Below are 17140 nucleotides of genomic sequence, written 5' to 3' on the forward strand. Positions count from 1 at the left end.
TATTCTGTTTTTGCAAGTTTGCATCTAGTTGCTGTTTGAAGATCTATATAGACTCTGATAAAACAACTTCATCAGGCAGGGAATTCCACATCCTTATTGTTTTTACAGTAAAACTTTTCTTTGCCTTAGACTAAATCTTCTTTCTTCCAGTCTAAACGCATGACCTCGTGTCCTATGTAATGTCCGGTTTGTGAATAGATTTCCACACAGTGGTTTGTATTGGCCCCGGATATATTTGTATAATGTTATCATATCCCCTCTTAGGCAATGTTTTTTCTAAACTAAATAGGTTTAAATGTGTTAACCTTTCTTCATAGCTGATCTGTTCCATTCCTTTTATTCATTTTGTTGCCCGCCTTTGCATTTTCTTCTAGTGCCATAATATCCTTCTTTAGAACAGGTGGACAAAATTGCACAGCATATTCAAGATGTGGTCTAACCAGTGATTTATAAAGAGGCAAAATGATATTCTCATCCCGAGAATGAATGCCCTTTTTCATGCATGACAATACCTTACTGGCCTTAGCCACTGCTGATTGACATTGCACATTGTTGCTTAGTTTGTTGTCTATTAAAATTCCCAAGTCCTTTTCGTGTGTTGTTATTCCTAAATTGCTTCCATTAAGGGTATATGTTGCTTGTGCATTCTTTACGCCAAAGTGCATAACTTTGCATTTTTCAACATTAAATTTCATCTGCCATTTGAGTGCCCAGTCCCCCAGTCTATCTAAATCCCTCTGCAGCTAGGTAATATCATGCTTACATTGTATTACTTTACAGAGTTTTGTGTCATCTATACATATTGCGCTACTGGATATTTCAGGTTTTATGTCTCTACATATAATCTTGCCTTCCGGAGATACAACACCAACATCACAGAATATATCCCGAAACAGGGATTGTACCCTATTTTGTCTTGGGCTTGGCTTTTTTTTCCGTTTCATAATTGCATCTTTTTAGATAAATGAAGGATTAAAGCATATTTGTGAAATCTATCACTTTAATGCAAGTATCATTGCATATTTTACATGTTTACAATTGGATAACTCTAATTTCATCGCTACCAATATGTACAACATGTCACACGTTCTGATTTTCCACTCAACTTATAGAGAGAATGGACCGATAGGTAGGAATAAAAATAATGAGTTATTTATTGTACTTTTTTTTTTTTTTTTGTTATTATGTAGCTGAACTCTTCATGGAACAGAACCATATGAAAGAAGCAGGCTTTTGTATGCAGGAGGCTGCCAGCCTATTCCCCACATCACACACTGTGCTGTACATGCGTGGGAAGCTCGCAGAGATGAAAGGCTTTTTGGAGGAGGCAAAGCAATTGTATGATGAAGCACTAACAGTCAATCCAGATGGAGTGAAAATTATGCACAGCCTGGTAAGTTTGCAAGCTCCCAGCTCCACTCATTGTGCAAGTGTTTGGAGTTTGCAGCTGTGTCTGCTATTGTTGCAATGATTGTATGTTAATATTAAGTCATTATTTTTAGAACAAGCATTCACATTTTTTACATTTAATGATTTATTCTGGGGGGGGGGGGGGGGGGGAAGGTAAACTCTTTGAGTAATTTAATGCAACGTGAATCCATTTGAGTTGATTTAGTGTAAAAACTTGAAGGTATCTTTATTTCTGTCCTAAGTGTTTTTTTATTCTTATTTTTATTATTAATGCATGCATATCAGAGTCCCTCCTAGTCTACAAGGCGAAGAGATTGTCCTAGATGATCTATTCTACATGGACATCATCCACGGTCTTAGAGTTTACAGTGATCACAGGCCGGTTAATGTACTAATTTAACTCCTAAAGGACGCATGACATGTGTGACATGTCATGATTCCCTTTAATTCCAGAAGTTTGGTCCTTAAGGGGTTAAACCTCAGGGTTGCAGGTTTAATTCTGAGCACGGTGGATTCAGCAGTTCTTGTTTTGAAGATTGATTGGCTGAATACAGTTGAGTTTGGTAATTTGTAAGATATATAACCTGCTTAAGGTCTGAAAGCACTACTATGCTTCTAGGTTCCACTTTGGTGAAGAAGATTATCAATAATGGGGACTGTTCCTTCTCTGAAGTTTACATCATGGCATAAAATACTGAATATTGCCTATAACCTATCTTAACCTTTTTCCCTGAGATGCTCTATTTTATCTTACGTTTATATCAAAGAGTTAGTAAATGACATCACAATTCAGTTCATAAAAGGCCAAGCCAGGGCAAATGAAGAGGAGAAATAGACGTATTTTTTTATTTATCCTCTTCTCTTTCATAGACTCATAGCACCATAAGCACTACGATGAGCTGTAGTGATGATGATTCATACAGCGAACCAAAAGGCCATTTTTTTAGTTGACATTCATGAACATTAAAGAATTTACAAATGTTAGAAAGTGCTTCAGGCGTATCATAATACCATTGCCATATTACCTCTCAAAATCCATTGCATACTAAACACACACTGCTTTCTCACTGGGGCATTACAGGAAGGAACAAGCTATGTCACACTCTATAATTTTAGCTTGAAAATTGCGGTGACTCAGGTTTTTCCTTTTAACAAGTCTGCCTTTTCGTTTAACTGGCTGTTCTCATCACACTTCGAAGCAGCAAGCAAATGAACTCAGACAGTAGGAAACACATAGCAGAAATGCAATTATCAACTATTTGCCTACTAATATACCCCAGACAGCAGACACACATGTATAATACAATGTTTCTTAACTCATATGTTAGAAGGCAATCATGTTCGTCTTATTAATTACCACCAGGGACATGGAGCATCTGGTGTTCCCTCTACTGTTACATGTGTGAAAACTACTCGAGCATCTTCAAACATTCCAAGCCCATAACAAGAATAAAGGGATATATTTACTAAACAGTGAATTATGGTTAATGGCAAATGGGTTTAGGCCAATTTAGACCAATATTGAAGGAAATATTCTCAAGCTTAGCTTCTTATGTCATTTCCGTCTGTGCTATTTAGGTATATAATTGTATAATGTGCCCCACTTGTTTTTTTTTTCTGTTTTTTTTTAATTCTTTATTTTTGTTGTGCGTGAGTGAACATAACATCCTGCATCGTCACAATAACGAGTGCAGGAACATGCAAAATTCACAACAAAACAGATTACATCAGAAATTACATCTGAAGAGTGCGTACTTTGCTTCATTTTGCTGTGTCTGCACATTTTTGTTGAGGTTAAAGTACAAAAGGTAACTGCACACATTTGTAAAATAGCCAGGGCACAAGTGATGCATGCAAGTTCGATGAGTATAAGTGTATGTTTGAAGCGGCATCTGTGAGACACGCTGATGTGTGCGGTTATGGTATGATAAACTTAAACATATGACATGTCTATAAAACAACGTTTAACAAAGCTAGTTCAATTTTACTAGTGTAGTTGTGGTGTCGTAAAAGCTTTTGCGGGTTACGCTACTCTTATATATGCTGTATTGTAGGAAATAAACATTTTTTAAAAAGGAAAACACGGAACAATTAACAATATTAGGGCTGTCCCATACCCTAAGGCGGCGTCGCTACAGATTTCAAATGCTAATGCAAACATTTGTTTGGATAAATCTGCTTCGGCAGTAATTAATAATTGCTATTCAGACAGGCTGTACCTCGCTAGTACTGTGAGTAGCCTAGTGCAATTGGACCTCAGGGTAGCAATCAAACTGGGGCTAGTCAATCGCTTTAGAACCTAGTGGCTGGTGTGCGTACATACGTATTGCCTAAAATCAGGCGCATGCTATAAAACTCTGGCGCAACGTTTAGGAGAATAATACCACTGAAGGCTACTCGTAATTAGCCCTGTGTGGCTATGTATAGCCCTATGGTTAGGGAGGCCGGGTTGTAGTCACGGTCAGATGAGGGTATGAGCCGGCTCGGCCACTAACAAGGTTGTTAGTGGGTGAGTGTGGGGTCGTGCCAGGCGAGATACTGTGCGGGGGTGCTCATATGTGTGCCTGTGAACCCGGTGGTGGGAGGGGGTGAGACGACAGTTATGTATGCCATATCTGATTAGGTAGGACGTATGAAGAATGGAAAATGGAGTGATGTATCTGCAAGTGTAATATAGTCTACATGAACAAAGAGAGAACAGAGGTTAGTGAAACCATAAGTACTAACTATGAAACTGTGAAATTATTAAATAGTCCTGTGGGTCACTTGAGTCTCTTTTCAAGTAGTGACTGCCGCGTAGGAGTCAGGTGTTCGTCCCTGTGGGATAAAGGTGGCGGTTCTTGCCGGATCCCAGGTATGGGGTGGAGAGGTTGCAGTGTTGGGCCCCTGGTGTATCAATGAGTCCATGGACAAGCCCATGTCTCGTAATAATGTCGTCGCGCTCTGGAGGTCCTGGATGAGGTACGTTTCGTTTTCTCGTTGGACCTTTAGGATGCGAGATTGGTGCCAGCGGTAGCGAGTTCCATGTTGTTGGAGTAAGGAGGTGAGTGGTCGTAGCGTTCGTCTCCAGGCTAGCGTGCCGCTTGACAAGTCGGCATAGTCGCCATATTTTCAATATGAAGGGGTGATTTGTCTTGTAACGCCGTGAGGACCGCTGCCTTGTCCTTGCCATTTTGAAAGGTAATGATCAAGTCCCTGGGGGCTGTGGTGGGTGCTTTGTTGGGTTTAGGGATTCGAAAGAATCTTTCCAGTGTAATAGCTTTTCCCTGCCTCTGTGGCAGTATAGCCGCCAGCATGCGTCGCAGAAAATGTGGTAGTTCCGTGTCGGGGATGCTTTCTGAGACCCCTCTAAGTTTAAGATTGTTTCTTCACCGTGAGTCCTCTAGGGCCGCAAAACGGCGTTCATGTAGCAGATTCTGTTGCTGCAGGGTTTGTACGGCTTGATGAAGCTGGGTGATGTGTTGGGTATTCGTTTGGGATGCTCCCTCTAGGGCTCCAATGCGGCCTGCCAGTCCCTGCAGATCACTGCGTACTGCTGTGATGTCCGCCGAGATATTCCTTTGCAGGTCTGCCAGCAATTCTTTTAGGACCGATATGGTCACAGGTGAGGTATCCGACCCTGATTTGGTGCATCTTGGCTTTTGTGAGGGGGTCGGTGCGGGTACGAGTGGGTAGTCTTCTTCAGCGTCGCCGGACAACTCGTTCGAGAAGTCCGAGCAACCGCCGGACAGTGCGGCCATTTTGGGCCCGTTGGCGCCATGCGCCTGTCTCCACATGTCCCCAATGATAAGTCCTGGTGCGGGTTTGTCCGCTGGAAATCGTTTGGTCTTTCGCCCCATGGTATTCAGGCTGACCTGGTGGGTATTTGTGGGCGAGTTTCTGCCAAATTCACGCGGGTTTCAGTCGTTTTTGCTATTGTGAGCACGGAGCTCCAGGCATGTGCATCCGTTCACCTCTGTGGTCAGGCTCCGCCCCTGGTGTGCCCCACTTGTTAAAACAGCGACGGTTATGGATAACTTTTTTTTGACAATTTTTATTTTTGGTTTTCATCGTTACAGAAAAGGTGAAATAAGCAAAGGAACTAGACTTAGATGTATCAGAGATAATACGAAATAGCATTTCTGGTGCACATGTTAACAATAGCAAGTAATACATTTTAGGAAGGTATCAGACATCGTCCTGCAGAGTTTTGCATGTAGCGTCCATGTACGTTCCCATACAGCCCATAATTGGTGGGTTGTCTTTGCTGTGGGTGGTGCAGATATAATTGGAGCTCATCCTGAACATGTTTGTGGGTTAAGAATCATGGTGCATTAGATGAGGAGCCCCTGTCAGGTCTTTTTATCGTTGTGCAATGTCATGTCAGTGGAGGTTAGAAATAGTAAGTTGAAAGGGGAGATAAGGGTAGAGAGTAAAGGAAAGTAAAAAAAAAAGGGGGAGTGGGGGCATGAACGGGAGAGCTAAATCTCTCTTTGACTCAGCCTCCGCCCCGTGGAAAGCTGTCGGTTGTGCACCGTCTGCATCCCTTCCAACCACCCACTCGTCTAAATGGCGTTGGAGGCCGGGTTTCCTCCCATCCTGAGACATTGGTCAACCCGGGGGTCCAAGTTTGGGCACATTTTTCCGAACATTCCTACAGGTCCGCTGTCAGTGAGTCCATGGAGTATATTACCTCTACTTTTGCAACCCATTGATGGAGAGTGGGTACACTCAGCCGCTTCCATAGTGTTGGGATTAAGAAATTCACGGCAGTAAGTAGAGGGAGGGTCAGTGATTTTTTTTTTGTATGCTTTCAGTGGTTGGGAAGTATGGTGTAAGAGCATAGTCAGTTGATCTAGGGGCTGTTGGTATAATTTCCTGGTAAGGGACAATTAAGGGGCACGGCCACCAGATGTAGGTATTGGGACCCACATCGGAGCTGCATCAACAACATGTGTCTGGTATCTCTGCATGCATGCGGTGCAGGACATCCAGCATCCTGTACCAAAATGTTATTAGTTTATAGCTTAACTCTTGGAACTTATTGAGCACTTGTAAATATTTAGTCCCATTCTTGTATAGTGAGTGTCGTCCACGTGTCTCTTTCCCATTTGCTCGTAAACCCTAGAGGCATGTCACAGTTACCTGTCATCAGGGTGGAGTATAGAGCCAAGATTCGTGTAAAACTTATTTTATGACAGATTACATGTTGTGAAAGATTGCAAAGACAGCCTCTCGTTTAATTTTCCAAAATGTGTTACAGACCTCCAGTTCTATGGAATAGCAGAGCATTGGTGCTCAGGTGGAACCGAAATCACCTTCGTGTTCTGTTAGGGCGAGGCAATCAAGAAGTAAAAATGACAAGACTTGAGAGAACAGACCTGCACAATTCCACCGGTATAATCTAGCTTTCCTTTGTCTCAGGGACATTGCTAACTTCTAAAACCTCCTAAGGCTCAAGGAAGTATCAAAATGTGATAACCCCTCCTTCAAGGCTGCAACTAAGGGCAATTTCCAGTAACATTCTTTGATCTTTTCATATCTATATCCATCACCGAAAGATTTGTACATTTTATTTCCTTAATACATTTTACCACTTTGTGTATCTGCACATCTCCCTAAACCCACCTTTTTATATCTTGTCAACTCCTTAAACACGTGTCTCTTTCCCTATCTCCCCTAAACCATATTACTTGTTACTCTAGAAGTTTGGTCGTCCTGATTGTGCAGCAGCTGTGCTACTTTAATTAGCTGCTTCCTAGTATAAAATGCTTAATGCAATAGTATCCTTCCACATGATGAGATTGACAGCAAAAGAATCCCACATCCTAAGCTTTAGCCCCTAAAGCCACCCCTCACAATGTCTATGGCTGGTATGAAAATACCAGAACATGATTCGAGAGAGCAACAGCCAACTGCATAAAGCAGATTCAGGTCACGGCCACTGCAGATCCCACGCTGGTGACCGGTACCGAGATGGCCAATGGGGGGAAGGCAGAAGAGGCAAAAGCTCTGCATGTTGCAGGCCTGCCTCTGAAGCGACACGGGTGCCCTTGGACGACCCATGTGATGTGACAAAACAGCCTCAACATTCTACCAGATATATGGAGTTATATTCAGCCTGCCTTTGGAAATCATGATTTCACTAAGATTAGGAGTGTTGGATCTTTCGACTTTGTCTCCCAGTTTCCCTTTAATCTTTTCATGCAAAAGTTGGACAAGGCACTTACTTTGTGACAATCACAACATGTCCTCTGATAAACATATAAAGTGGAGCAATCAGACGAAACATTGTATTGGTTTCTGTGGACTCATATTGTCCATCTGATCTAGAACCCACTCCAGAAGAAGAGCCCATTCGTTCCTGTCACAATTTCAAAATGACCCTAATGCCTGTTAAAGCTAAATTAAAATCTGGCTGAGCGTGTTTGACTTTGTAGTTCAGAACTGCTGGAGTGTTATAGATCACCAGTTTCAATTATTGTTTCCACCTAATGTCAGTGTGTAAATGCATTAAGTAACAGACCATATGTGCTTAAGTGCTGAACTCAGAAACTGCGGTGCAATACATTGTTCTGCTTTCATCTACTGATGCGATTCATGCAGTTCATCTTAATTTGCTCTCTTGATAATGGTGTAAATTGATAGCAGATGACATAAAATATTTATGTAGGGAAACATTTCAAATCAAACGAGATACGAGAGACATGACCATAAGGTTAACTAATCAGAGATCAGAAAATAAGTCAACCTTCCTGTGTCGGCAATTGTGTGGGACAATTAATGTTACGGAATACTACATTTGTTACTCAATCCAGATTAGTATTTTCTTTGTGTCACCAAGTCATTTTGGTGTTGAATAACCACTTCTATCTATTAAACGTTCTTTGTCTGTAGCTATTCACCAAGTTCCTAAATGGAAATGATTAATGATATTGCAAGGGTATAACAATGAAGTTAAAATGATTTAACTCCAGATATGTAGTGTTGTTGGATGTGAGGGTGTTTTGTAGAAACCTGAAACATCATTTACTGAACTCCAGGAATTCAGTAAATGTCACTCTAGGTCTGAGTTATTTAAGTCTGTCCTCAAGCTAATAATTAAAAATATTAATATAATTAAAACATATACAATATTCATGAAAAGTAAGGGCAGGTTTGAAGACCACTGCTCTAGGTCAATGTTGACCAAATTTTTAAGAATGATGGCAACGTTCATTGGTACCACATAGTAAGGGAAGGTAGACTTTGTTAAATTTAATGATATAATAAATCTTGAATTTATGGATTTTACATGGAGACCAGGGGTCAAAACATACATTGGAGCTCATACATTCCTCAGTTAGAAACAAAATGTTATGATAATAACGGATAATATCTGTTCACATTGATAAAGTACTTGCTATGGGCAACCCTTTGTAGAATTAAGGGGCATGCCTTTGTAGAATTACAGAGAACGAGAGATCTCTGCACCCAACCAAGTGCAGAGGTCGCACAACACTTTGTTAAGCCCCTTAACCATTACAACATACCTCAGTTTGCTCAGTGGTTAGTACGACAATGAAAATATTTCTCATGCCTGTTTAAACTGTAGATTCGTATACCTGCAAGGTCATCTCAAGCCACAGGGTAATAACAGCTTCCATGTCCGTATGTACTTCGGAATTAGCACAACCTAAATATACCTCTCTTAGTTTTTAATGTTGTGCATCTAGTTTTTTTCCTAGTTTTTTGTCTCAATTACAAATGTGTTTTTTTGTCTTAATTACAAATGTCTTATGAAATGTCTGAGGCAATTTACATTATAGCCTAAGTTAGTGAAGCTAGATAAAAGGTGAATTTTTACAATCTGACTTTCTGACCTAAAATGTACATTTTTCTTACAATTCTCCAAAAAATGCTACTCACTAAATATATTGAGTAGAGTGATTCTCAGTATATAAACAAATCCCTCCTTGTGTGTTTGTCATGAAATGAATCAATTAAATTAAATTATAAATAAGAAGCACAAAATGTTGCCCATATATACTCACTTACACCCACTTTGCTATACAGTGGTTTCACCCTCCCAACATTCTACGTCAATATTTGTTGGTTAAACTTCATGTAATTCAGTGAGTATAGTAATTCAGTGACAACCAAATATTTAGAAGAAGTTTTCTTCGCATTTTTTTTCCTTTGATTTTAAAAATATACACATATATAGGCACCATAATTAGTGGAGTCATATATTCCCTGGGTCCTAGGAGCACAAGAGGGCTGCAATGTCTGTCATCTTCTACAGGACTGTTGTATGGGAGCGTGAGATTTGTGTCAACATTGCGGTTTATTGAGATTGATGTCAATTGTACTTGTGAATTGGTACTAAACTTGATTGCAGAAGGCAGTATGTTGTCTATATTTTGCTAATTATTCTACATATTCTGTGTCTCTGCATAACTAACATGTAATTCTAGATAATGCTTCACTGATGGTTTCCATTCCTGTCACTGCGGTCTTTAAATCCTCTGTTGATGGGAGTTGCATGCCAAAACAAAAAGATCTTCTGTTTCTGTAGTCTTGATAATTCACATTTGCTGAATTTTATTTTTCAAATTGAGCTCATGCTCTAAATAGAAGGATTGTATTAGATATGTCAGAGCCTGAAATTGCATTACAAGGTGTCAGGAACAGAGAGAATGTGCTAAATGATTAGGGAAGCTGGTTAACGAGAGTCACAGTCTCTGCGGAAATTGAACAGATCCCGGGTCAGTACAGCTCTGGCTCTCAAAGGGTTTGTAGAATTTTGCAATGCTTTTTTATGCATGTAATCCTCTGTTAAAAAGAATAAAGAGAAATAATCTACATGAATTGATTTCTCTTTAGTTTAAATAGAATGTTGAAATACATTTTTTACCCATTGCCTATATACTAATAGAACACACAAATCTCTGATTGTTGGAGATTTTTATTTATTAACTCTTCCTATGCCTGTTAATATTACAGTGAATGTAGTTTGTATGCTGTTTTGCAGCTGTAATGTTACCTTTTAAAATCCTCATTCCTCCGTTGACGTACCTGTACAGCGTCTGTCTGCTCACGTCCCCTGAACAACAATACTTCTCTACCTGGCTCTTACTTTGAGCCAATTATGTGTGACATCAAAGCAGACAACAGTACTATGAGCTTGCTATATAAAAGTACCGGTACGACTTAACCCCTTAAGAACACAGCTTCTGAAGAAAAAGACCGGCATGACGGAAAATTTCCGCCACGTGTCACGGGATTAAAGGGGGAACGCAAGCTTCTCCAAATGACATCAGAGCACCAAGCAGATCCAAGAGGGGAGTACCAGTGAATATTTTAGGAGTTATAACAGTAGTTATCCCCAATCCATTGAAGTTGTAACAGCCAAAACGTTACCCTCACATCGCACAACTGCATGTTGTAAAAAAATTTAAAAAAAAATAAATCAGTGTCAGCTGTCAAGTTAGCTGAGTAGTTTTTGGAATCCCACTGACTGAGGATACCCTTAATCCAGCCGTAGCAAGACTTGGTCACCAGGCTGCTCAGTACTGCCCTGTGAGCAATGGGAGGATGGTTGAGTTTCTGGACCTCTCTTTGTTATATGATTGATTGTCTCCCCATTTACCATCTGTGACCCGAGGCTGGGATCTATAGCAGAAGGTGGGGATGGTCAGTAGAGGTTATCTGGCAGGCAGACTCTATGCCTGGCATAGGGAGCAGGGCATTAATGACACAGCACATATCTCTAACACGTGTCTGCTATTTTAACTACAGAGACGATGAGTCCACCTGCTCACTTTCTGAAGGTTTTAAAAAGCTTGTTAAACATACTATCTCCCTGCTAATGTCTTGCTAGGGGGTCTCTTTTTTTATGTCTTCTTCAAAGTGTGCCTCTATTTAAGTATCTAAGTGTATGCATCTGTATGTATGCCTGAATGTTTATCTGTCTGTCTACCTGAATGTGTCTATGTATATGTTTGCAGGAGAGTTTGTCTATGAGTGTACATGCAGATTAATATGTTTACCTGTATATGTGTGTCTATGAATGCCTGTCTCTATGTGAGTTTATGAATGTGTGTACGTGAATGGGTGTGTATCATAGGTATACTTATTGTGTATATGTGTTTGTAAGTGTATACACCTGTGAGTATATGTGCTTGTGTTTATTAATGTGTTCCTGCACTATGAATGTGTGTAACTGTATGTCGGTCTAGGAATATAGATATGTGCATGTGTACCTGCATGTGAGTCTGGAAGTGTATTCCTGTGAGTGTGCACTAAGGGAAATAAAATATAGTCAAGACAGAGGACCAAAATTACTACAGAGATCCACACTAATGTGCAGCATGTGTGCGATTAATGTATTTATGTATTTCCCCCATATCACAAAAGTATAATGTGTCAGTGCCCCTCCTGAAATTGTGCTTTAGATCCACATCATAGTGTAAAGAGGTGGTCTTCGGGGGCGAGGAATTTAACAGAAATATAATGAAAACAGTATGGACTGGACTATGAATTTATGGAGGCCTTGGATTCTATGCTTCCCCGTGAGAAGGATTTGATTGGTCAAGCCTGGATCTCGCCAGAACTTGTCCAATCAACATGGGCTTCTTGACCCCAATGTTTCTCTATGAGAAGCATTGGATCAGACAAGACGACGAATAGGAAAAGGTGTCACTGTGACTTTGTAGGAGACAGATTGGGCAGCTTTAGGAACTGGATCTCGGCACTGGAAAAAAGGTGAGTATAACCCTTTTTGCCCTTTTTAAAAAAAAATTCATAGAGGAACTGAATATAAATTGGGGTAGAACACTATAGTGTTAAGCATGCAGGTTTGCATTCCTAATGCTATAGGGTTACTTTAATATTACAGAAATAGCTTTGTGGGACCATAACCACTACACAAAGCTGTAAGGGTTACCTTGCTGGTAGTGGTCCACTAAATAGATTCAATTTAATAAACGGTTTAATGATTAATTCCAGTGTAGTTCCCGCTAAAATTCCAAGTGCAGACAGATAATAGTTTTATATGGCAGGATATAACCCAGTAAATGAGAGCCTGAGCGAGGCCCAGAGGAGGCGGGCTGAAAGCTAGCCGGATAGGAGGCATGTGTGGGTGTGGTGGGTGTGGGTGTAAAATGGGTGTGGCATTTAGGTTAAGGGTTTGGGTGGGGTTGTATAAATAACGGACATTTTGTCCCCTTCACCTCAGCCATCTTAAAATAACGGCAAGGTGACAATCTCTCCCCCTGTTTCCTATCATTGTGTTGCTTTTGCTTACCCCACGGCCAGAAGCATGGATATAGACGGAATCCTTGCTGCTCTTCGGGCTGAGGCCCTCCAGGACGGTGGCCGGCACCTGCAGGCCCAGCTGGTAAGGCTGCAGGGTGCCTCCCTGGTAGCTGCTCCCTCTGTCGGCAGCCAGGGTACTCCGCGCCGCCGGGCGCGTCCTCCTACCCGTTATAGCCCCTCGCGGAGCAGGAGCCCCGTTGCCGGCCCGCGTGCCAGGTCCCCCGCGGCCGCGGGCGGCAGCGTGTCAGTGCAGCCTGTCGCCTCCTCCCCGAGGCGGTCTAGAGCTACCCGTGCGGCTGCCGCTTCTCGGGGAGGTGATGGCCATCCCGCGCCGGTTCCTGCTCCTGTGATCTCGCGGGCCTCCAGGAGGTCGTCCGCGAGATCACTTTCCAGCACAACGATGGCGACAACACGAGCACCTGACAGGCGCTCGGCTCATGGTGGATCCCAGGCGGAGCGCGAGCAAGTGAGGTCGGCGGCCGGCTCTTCTTCAGGAGTGGTGAGTAGGCCGCGAGGCGGCAGGGCAACCAGTAGGGGGTTGGGGGGTTCGGGGGGTCGGGGTATGGAGCCAGGTCCGGCTACTCGTGGGCACAGCCCCCCCCCTTCTCATCCTCCCCGCTCTGTCTCCCCTGGCCCGGCCACTACCACACTCCCATCAGCCTCATCCGTTCAACAGGCACTCCCATCAGCTTCATCCGGCCAGCATGCACTCCCATCATCCTCAGCCGGACAGCATGCACTCCCATCAACCTCATCCGTTCATCCTGCATTCTCATCATCCTCAGCCCCCCATCAAGCTCTCCCAACACTATCTCCTGCCCATCCTACCCCCCTTGGCCCCCTCCCTATGGGTCTGATGCCCTCTGCATCTGCCCCGCCATTACCCACGGTCCATGCTGCCCCCTCTGGGGCTCTTTCTGCCATGCCAGTTTCACACACAGTCTTTACCACTTCTGCGGGTCCCCTATTACCTGGGTTGGGTGGGCAGGGTTCTTTTTCACCTGTCCTGTCTTCACAGGTCACCCCTGGTCGGCTGACAAGTCGGTTCCCTGATGCTGTGACTGGTGCAGTGCTTCCTGCGGTCGCAGTTCCCTTGGGGCCGTTGCAGCCTGGTGGGCATGTTGAAGTCCCGCTACTACCTGCCAATTCAGCTCCTGCAGGTGAGTACTCCGGTATAACAGGGTTGGGTTTGGGGGGCGCTGGCGCAGGGGAAGTGCAAGAATTGGGTTCTGTACTCCAGGCTATGAAGCAGGTTTTGCTAACCCTTGAGCGAGGATATCGCCCCGGGGCTTCCCCCCCGGTGGCGTTAGATAACCAACTTCGGGCGGGTTGGGCAAGTTCCGCAGGGTCTGATCCTTCAGCAGTCGCGGCGCCAATGCCCGCTAATATGACACAGGCCCCCAGCCCCTCAACCTCGGCGTTACCGCCGGTGACGCCGGAAACTGCAGTAGGCACGGCCGGGGACGCCGCTGCTCTCTCGGGTTTGGGGGTTGCTCCGGCTGCGCACGGTGCGGCGTACATGTGCTGGTCAGGTCCTCTGGGCCTCCATCTCACGCCGGAATTGCGCGCCAAAATAGACAAGGGGGAATTTGTTGAAATCTTTTCTCTCCTCCCTATGGAAGATCTTCCCCGGGTTGACGCTGACGCTAAAGAGTCCGAAAAGGACAAAGAAAAGTTTCGGTACCGGAAGATTCCGAAAACTTTCGGAAACTGGATCCGAGCCTTTTCGATCTTAGCCAGCGTGATAGGTGAGAAGACTCCCGCCAAATGTTCTTCCCTATTCTGCTACCAGGACGTCATATGGACCGCTTGTCGGGTGTACGGCGGTTTAGGTTGGTGGCGGTATGATGAGCAGTTCCGCCAACGTTTAGCGGTTCGGCCTTCCATGGGCTGGGATCAAATGGACATTGGCTTGTGGTTAGCTATCATGACCCGCCCAGCCTCACATCAAGGGGGCTTGTCGTCCTTTCTTGGGGGGGCCGGCGCGGGTTCTTCAACCGCAGCGTCGGCCGGGCAACGTAAAACAGGCTGCTGTTGGCAATATAACGATGGCCAATGCAAATTCGGGTCTAGTTGTCGCTTCAAGCATGAGTGTTCGGGGTGCGGTGGGTCCCACCCCGCTTCAAAATGCTTCAAACGAGCCAAAACTGGCGACAAAGGGGACTCCGTGGGCGCTAAGGGCGAAGACGCCGGTGGACGTCGACGCGATGCGCCCATGGCTAAATCGTTATAAGAATAAGAAGGCGGCTGCCTTATTGCTGGAGGGATTTGGGCAGGGGTTTTGGATCCCTCACCGGCCTCGGCAGGTCTCCGGTTTTTGCAGAAACCTGAGATCTGTTTCTGAATATCCAGGGGTGGTCAAGGAAAAACTGGCGAAGGAAGTGGCGCTGGGCCGAATGGCGGGCCCATTTCGGGATTCGCCACTACCCGATCTAAGGGTTTCACCGTTGGGCGTGGTGCCCAAACGGGAACCGGGAAAGTTCCGGCTGATTCATCACCTGTCGCACCCTCATGGGTGCTCGGTAAACGATGACATTGCAGCTGAATTATGCCGCGTTTCCTATGCGTCCTTTGACGCTGCTGTGGGCATAGTCAGGGCCGCTGGCCCAGGGGCACTCATGGCAAAAACTGATATCGAGTCTGCTTTTCGCCTCCTACCAGTTCACCCAGAGTGTCACCATCTCTTGGGATGTGCATTTGAAGGTCATTATTACGTGGATATGTGTCTCCCCATGGGTTGTGCAATATCCTGTTTTTATTTTGAATGCTTCAGCTCTTTTCTAGAATGGGTAGTGAAAATGGAGTCCGGTTATGATTCCCTGCTTCACTACTTAGATGACTTTCTGTGTGTGGGCCCCGCGCATTCCCCGATATGCTCCCAGATCTTACAAGCAGTGTCGGATGTGGCCTGTATGTTCGGCGTGCCGCTGGCACCTGACAAAACGATTGGTCCTTCCACGTGCTTGTGCTTCCTCGGGATCGAGATTGATTCGGTCGTCGGGGAATGTCGGCTTCCGTTGGACAAGTTGGCTGATCTACGTGGGGTGGTCCAGGAGGCGAGCTCCTTGCGGAAGATCACGCTGCAACGACTTCAGTCCTTGTTGGGCAAATTAAACTTTGCCTGTCGGATTATGCCCATGGGGAGAGTATTTAACCGACGCCTGGCGGCTGCCACGTCAGGGATACTGAAGCCGTTCCACTTCGTCCGCCTGACCAAACCGCTCAGGGAGGATTTAGCGGTTTGGGCGGTTTTTCTGGAAGAGTACAATGGTAGGTCTTACTGGCAGCAGCCCGAGGTAGCAAACTCAGTGCTGCACCTGTTTACGGATGCCGCGGGTTCGTCGGGTTTTGGGGCTATCATGGGAAAACAATGGTGCGCAGAACCTTGGCCAAGATCGTGGTTCGACTCGGGCCTGACCAAGAACATGGCGTTCTTGGAGCTTTTTCCCATTGTGGTGGCTCTCCATCTTTGGGGGCCGGAGATCAAGGACAGGCGTGTCGTGTTCCACTGTGACAATTTGGGCGTTGTCCAGGCCATTAATCGGTTGACAGCCTCCTCTCCTCCGGTGGTCAGGCTCCTGCGGAGCTTGGTTCTGCGTTGCCTGTCTTTGAACGTTACATGTCGCGCTGTGCATATTCCCGGTGTAGAGAATACCACGGCTGACGCCCTTTCTCGTTTCCAATGGCAGGTGTTTCGTCAGATCGCGCCCGAAGCAGATACAAAGGGCCTTTCCTGTCCCAGAGAGCTATGGTCCCTTGGCCTGAGCGAATAAGGGAATGGATTCGGTCTTCAGTGTCGGATGCTACTTGGGCCCGGTACGGTAAGGCATGGGGTGACTGGGTCGCTCTGGAGCAGGACCAAGGTGGGTTTTCTTCATCTGCGGAGAGGGTTCAGGGGGTTTTACGGTTGCTCTGGTTTTGGGAGGCTAGTGGTTGTTCCCCAGCCACGGTAGCGGGGAAGCTGTCAGGTCTGAGCTTCTGGTTCAACCTGACTCGCGTGCCGGATGTGACCAAAGATTTCATGGTCCGGCTCGCTATGCGTGGCTGGCGTAGAGGTCCGCAGCCTCGGGATTCCAGGAGACCGGTTTCTGGCGCACTGCTACTTGGTATCGCGTCGGTCTTATCCAGGGTCTGTTTGTCCGATTTCGAAGCGCGTTTGTTTCGGGTGGCTTTCTCTTTCGCCTTCTTTGGTGCTCTGCGGATTGGGGAACTTGTGAGCCCTAGCAAGCGGATTCCAGGCGGCTTGTTGTTCCATGATGTGTCGGTCGTGGATGATACGGTGCGTTTTTTGGTGCGAAAGTCGAAAACTGACATTTTTGGTAGGGGGGCATGGGTGTCCCTTCGCGCCATTCCCGGCTCGGCTGTCTGTCCCGTCGCAGCTTTTCAATCTTACCTTCTGTGTCGCCCGGATGTTGTAGGCCCATTGTTAATCCATGGGGATGGGTCTTTTCTT

The 17140-nt window shown here is 45.1% G+C and overlaps 1 protein-coding gene across 1 annotated transcript in view; it reads left to right on the forward strand.

The window, feature by feature from the left end:
• Positions 1-17140, forward strand: part of TTC7A (tetratricopeptide repeat domain 7A) — a 324338-nt gene that overhangs the window by 257621 nt on the left and 49577 nt on the right. The window contains exon 19 of the mRNA XM_063443923.1: positions 1191-1393. Within this exon, the coding sequence (XP_063299993.1) occupies positions 1191-1393 (203 nt within the window). The remainder of the gene's footprint in view (positions 1-1190; positions 1394-17140) is intronic.

This window comes from Pelobates fuscus, chromosome 2 (assembly GCF_036172605.1).
Source record: "Pelobates fuscus isolate aPelFus1 chromosome 2, aPelFus1.pri, whole genome shotgun sequence".
Taxonomy (NCBI): domain Eukaryota; kingdom Metazoa; phylum Chordata; class Amphibia; order Anura; family Pelobatidae; genus Pelobates; species Pelobates fuscus.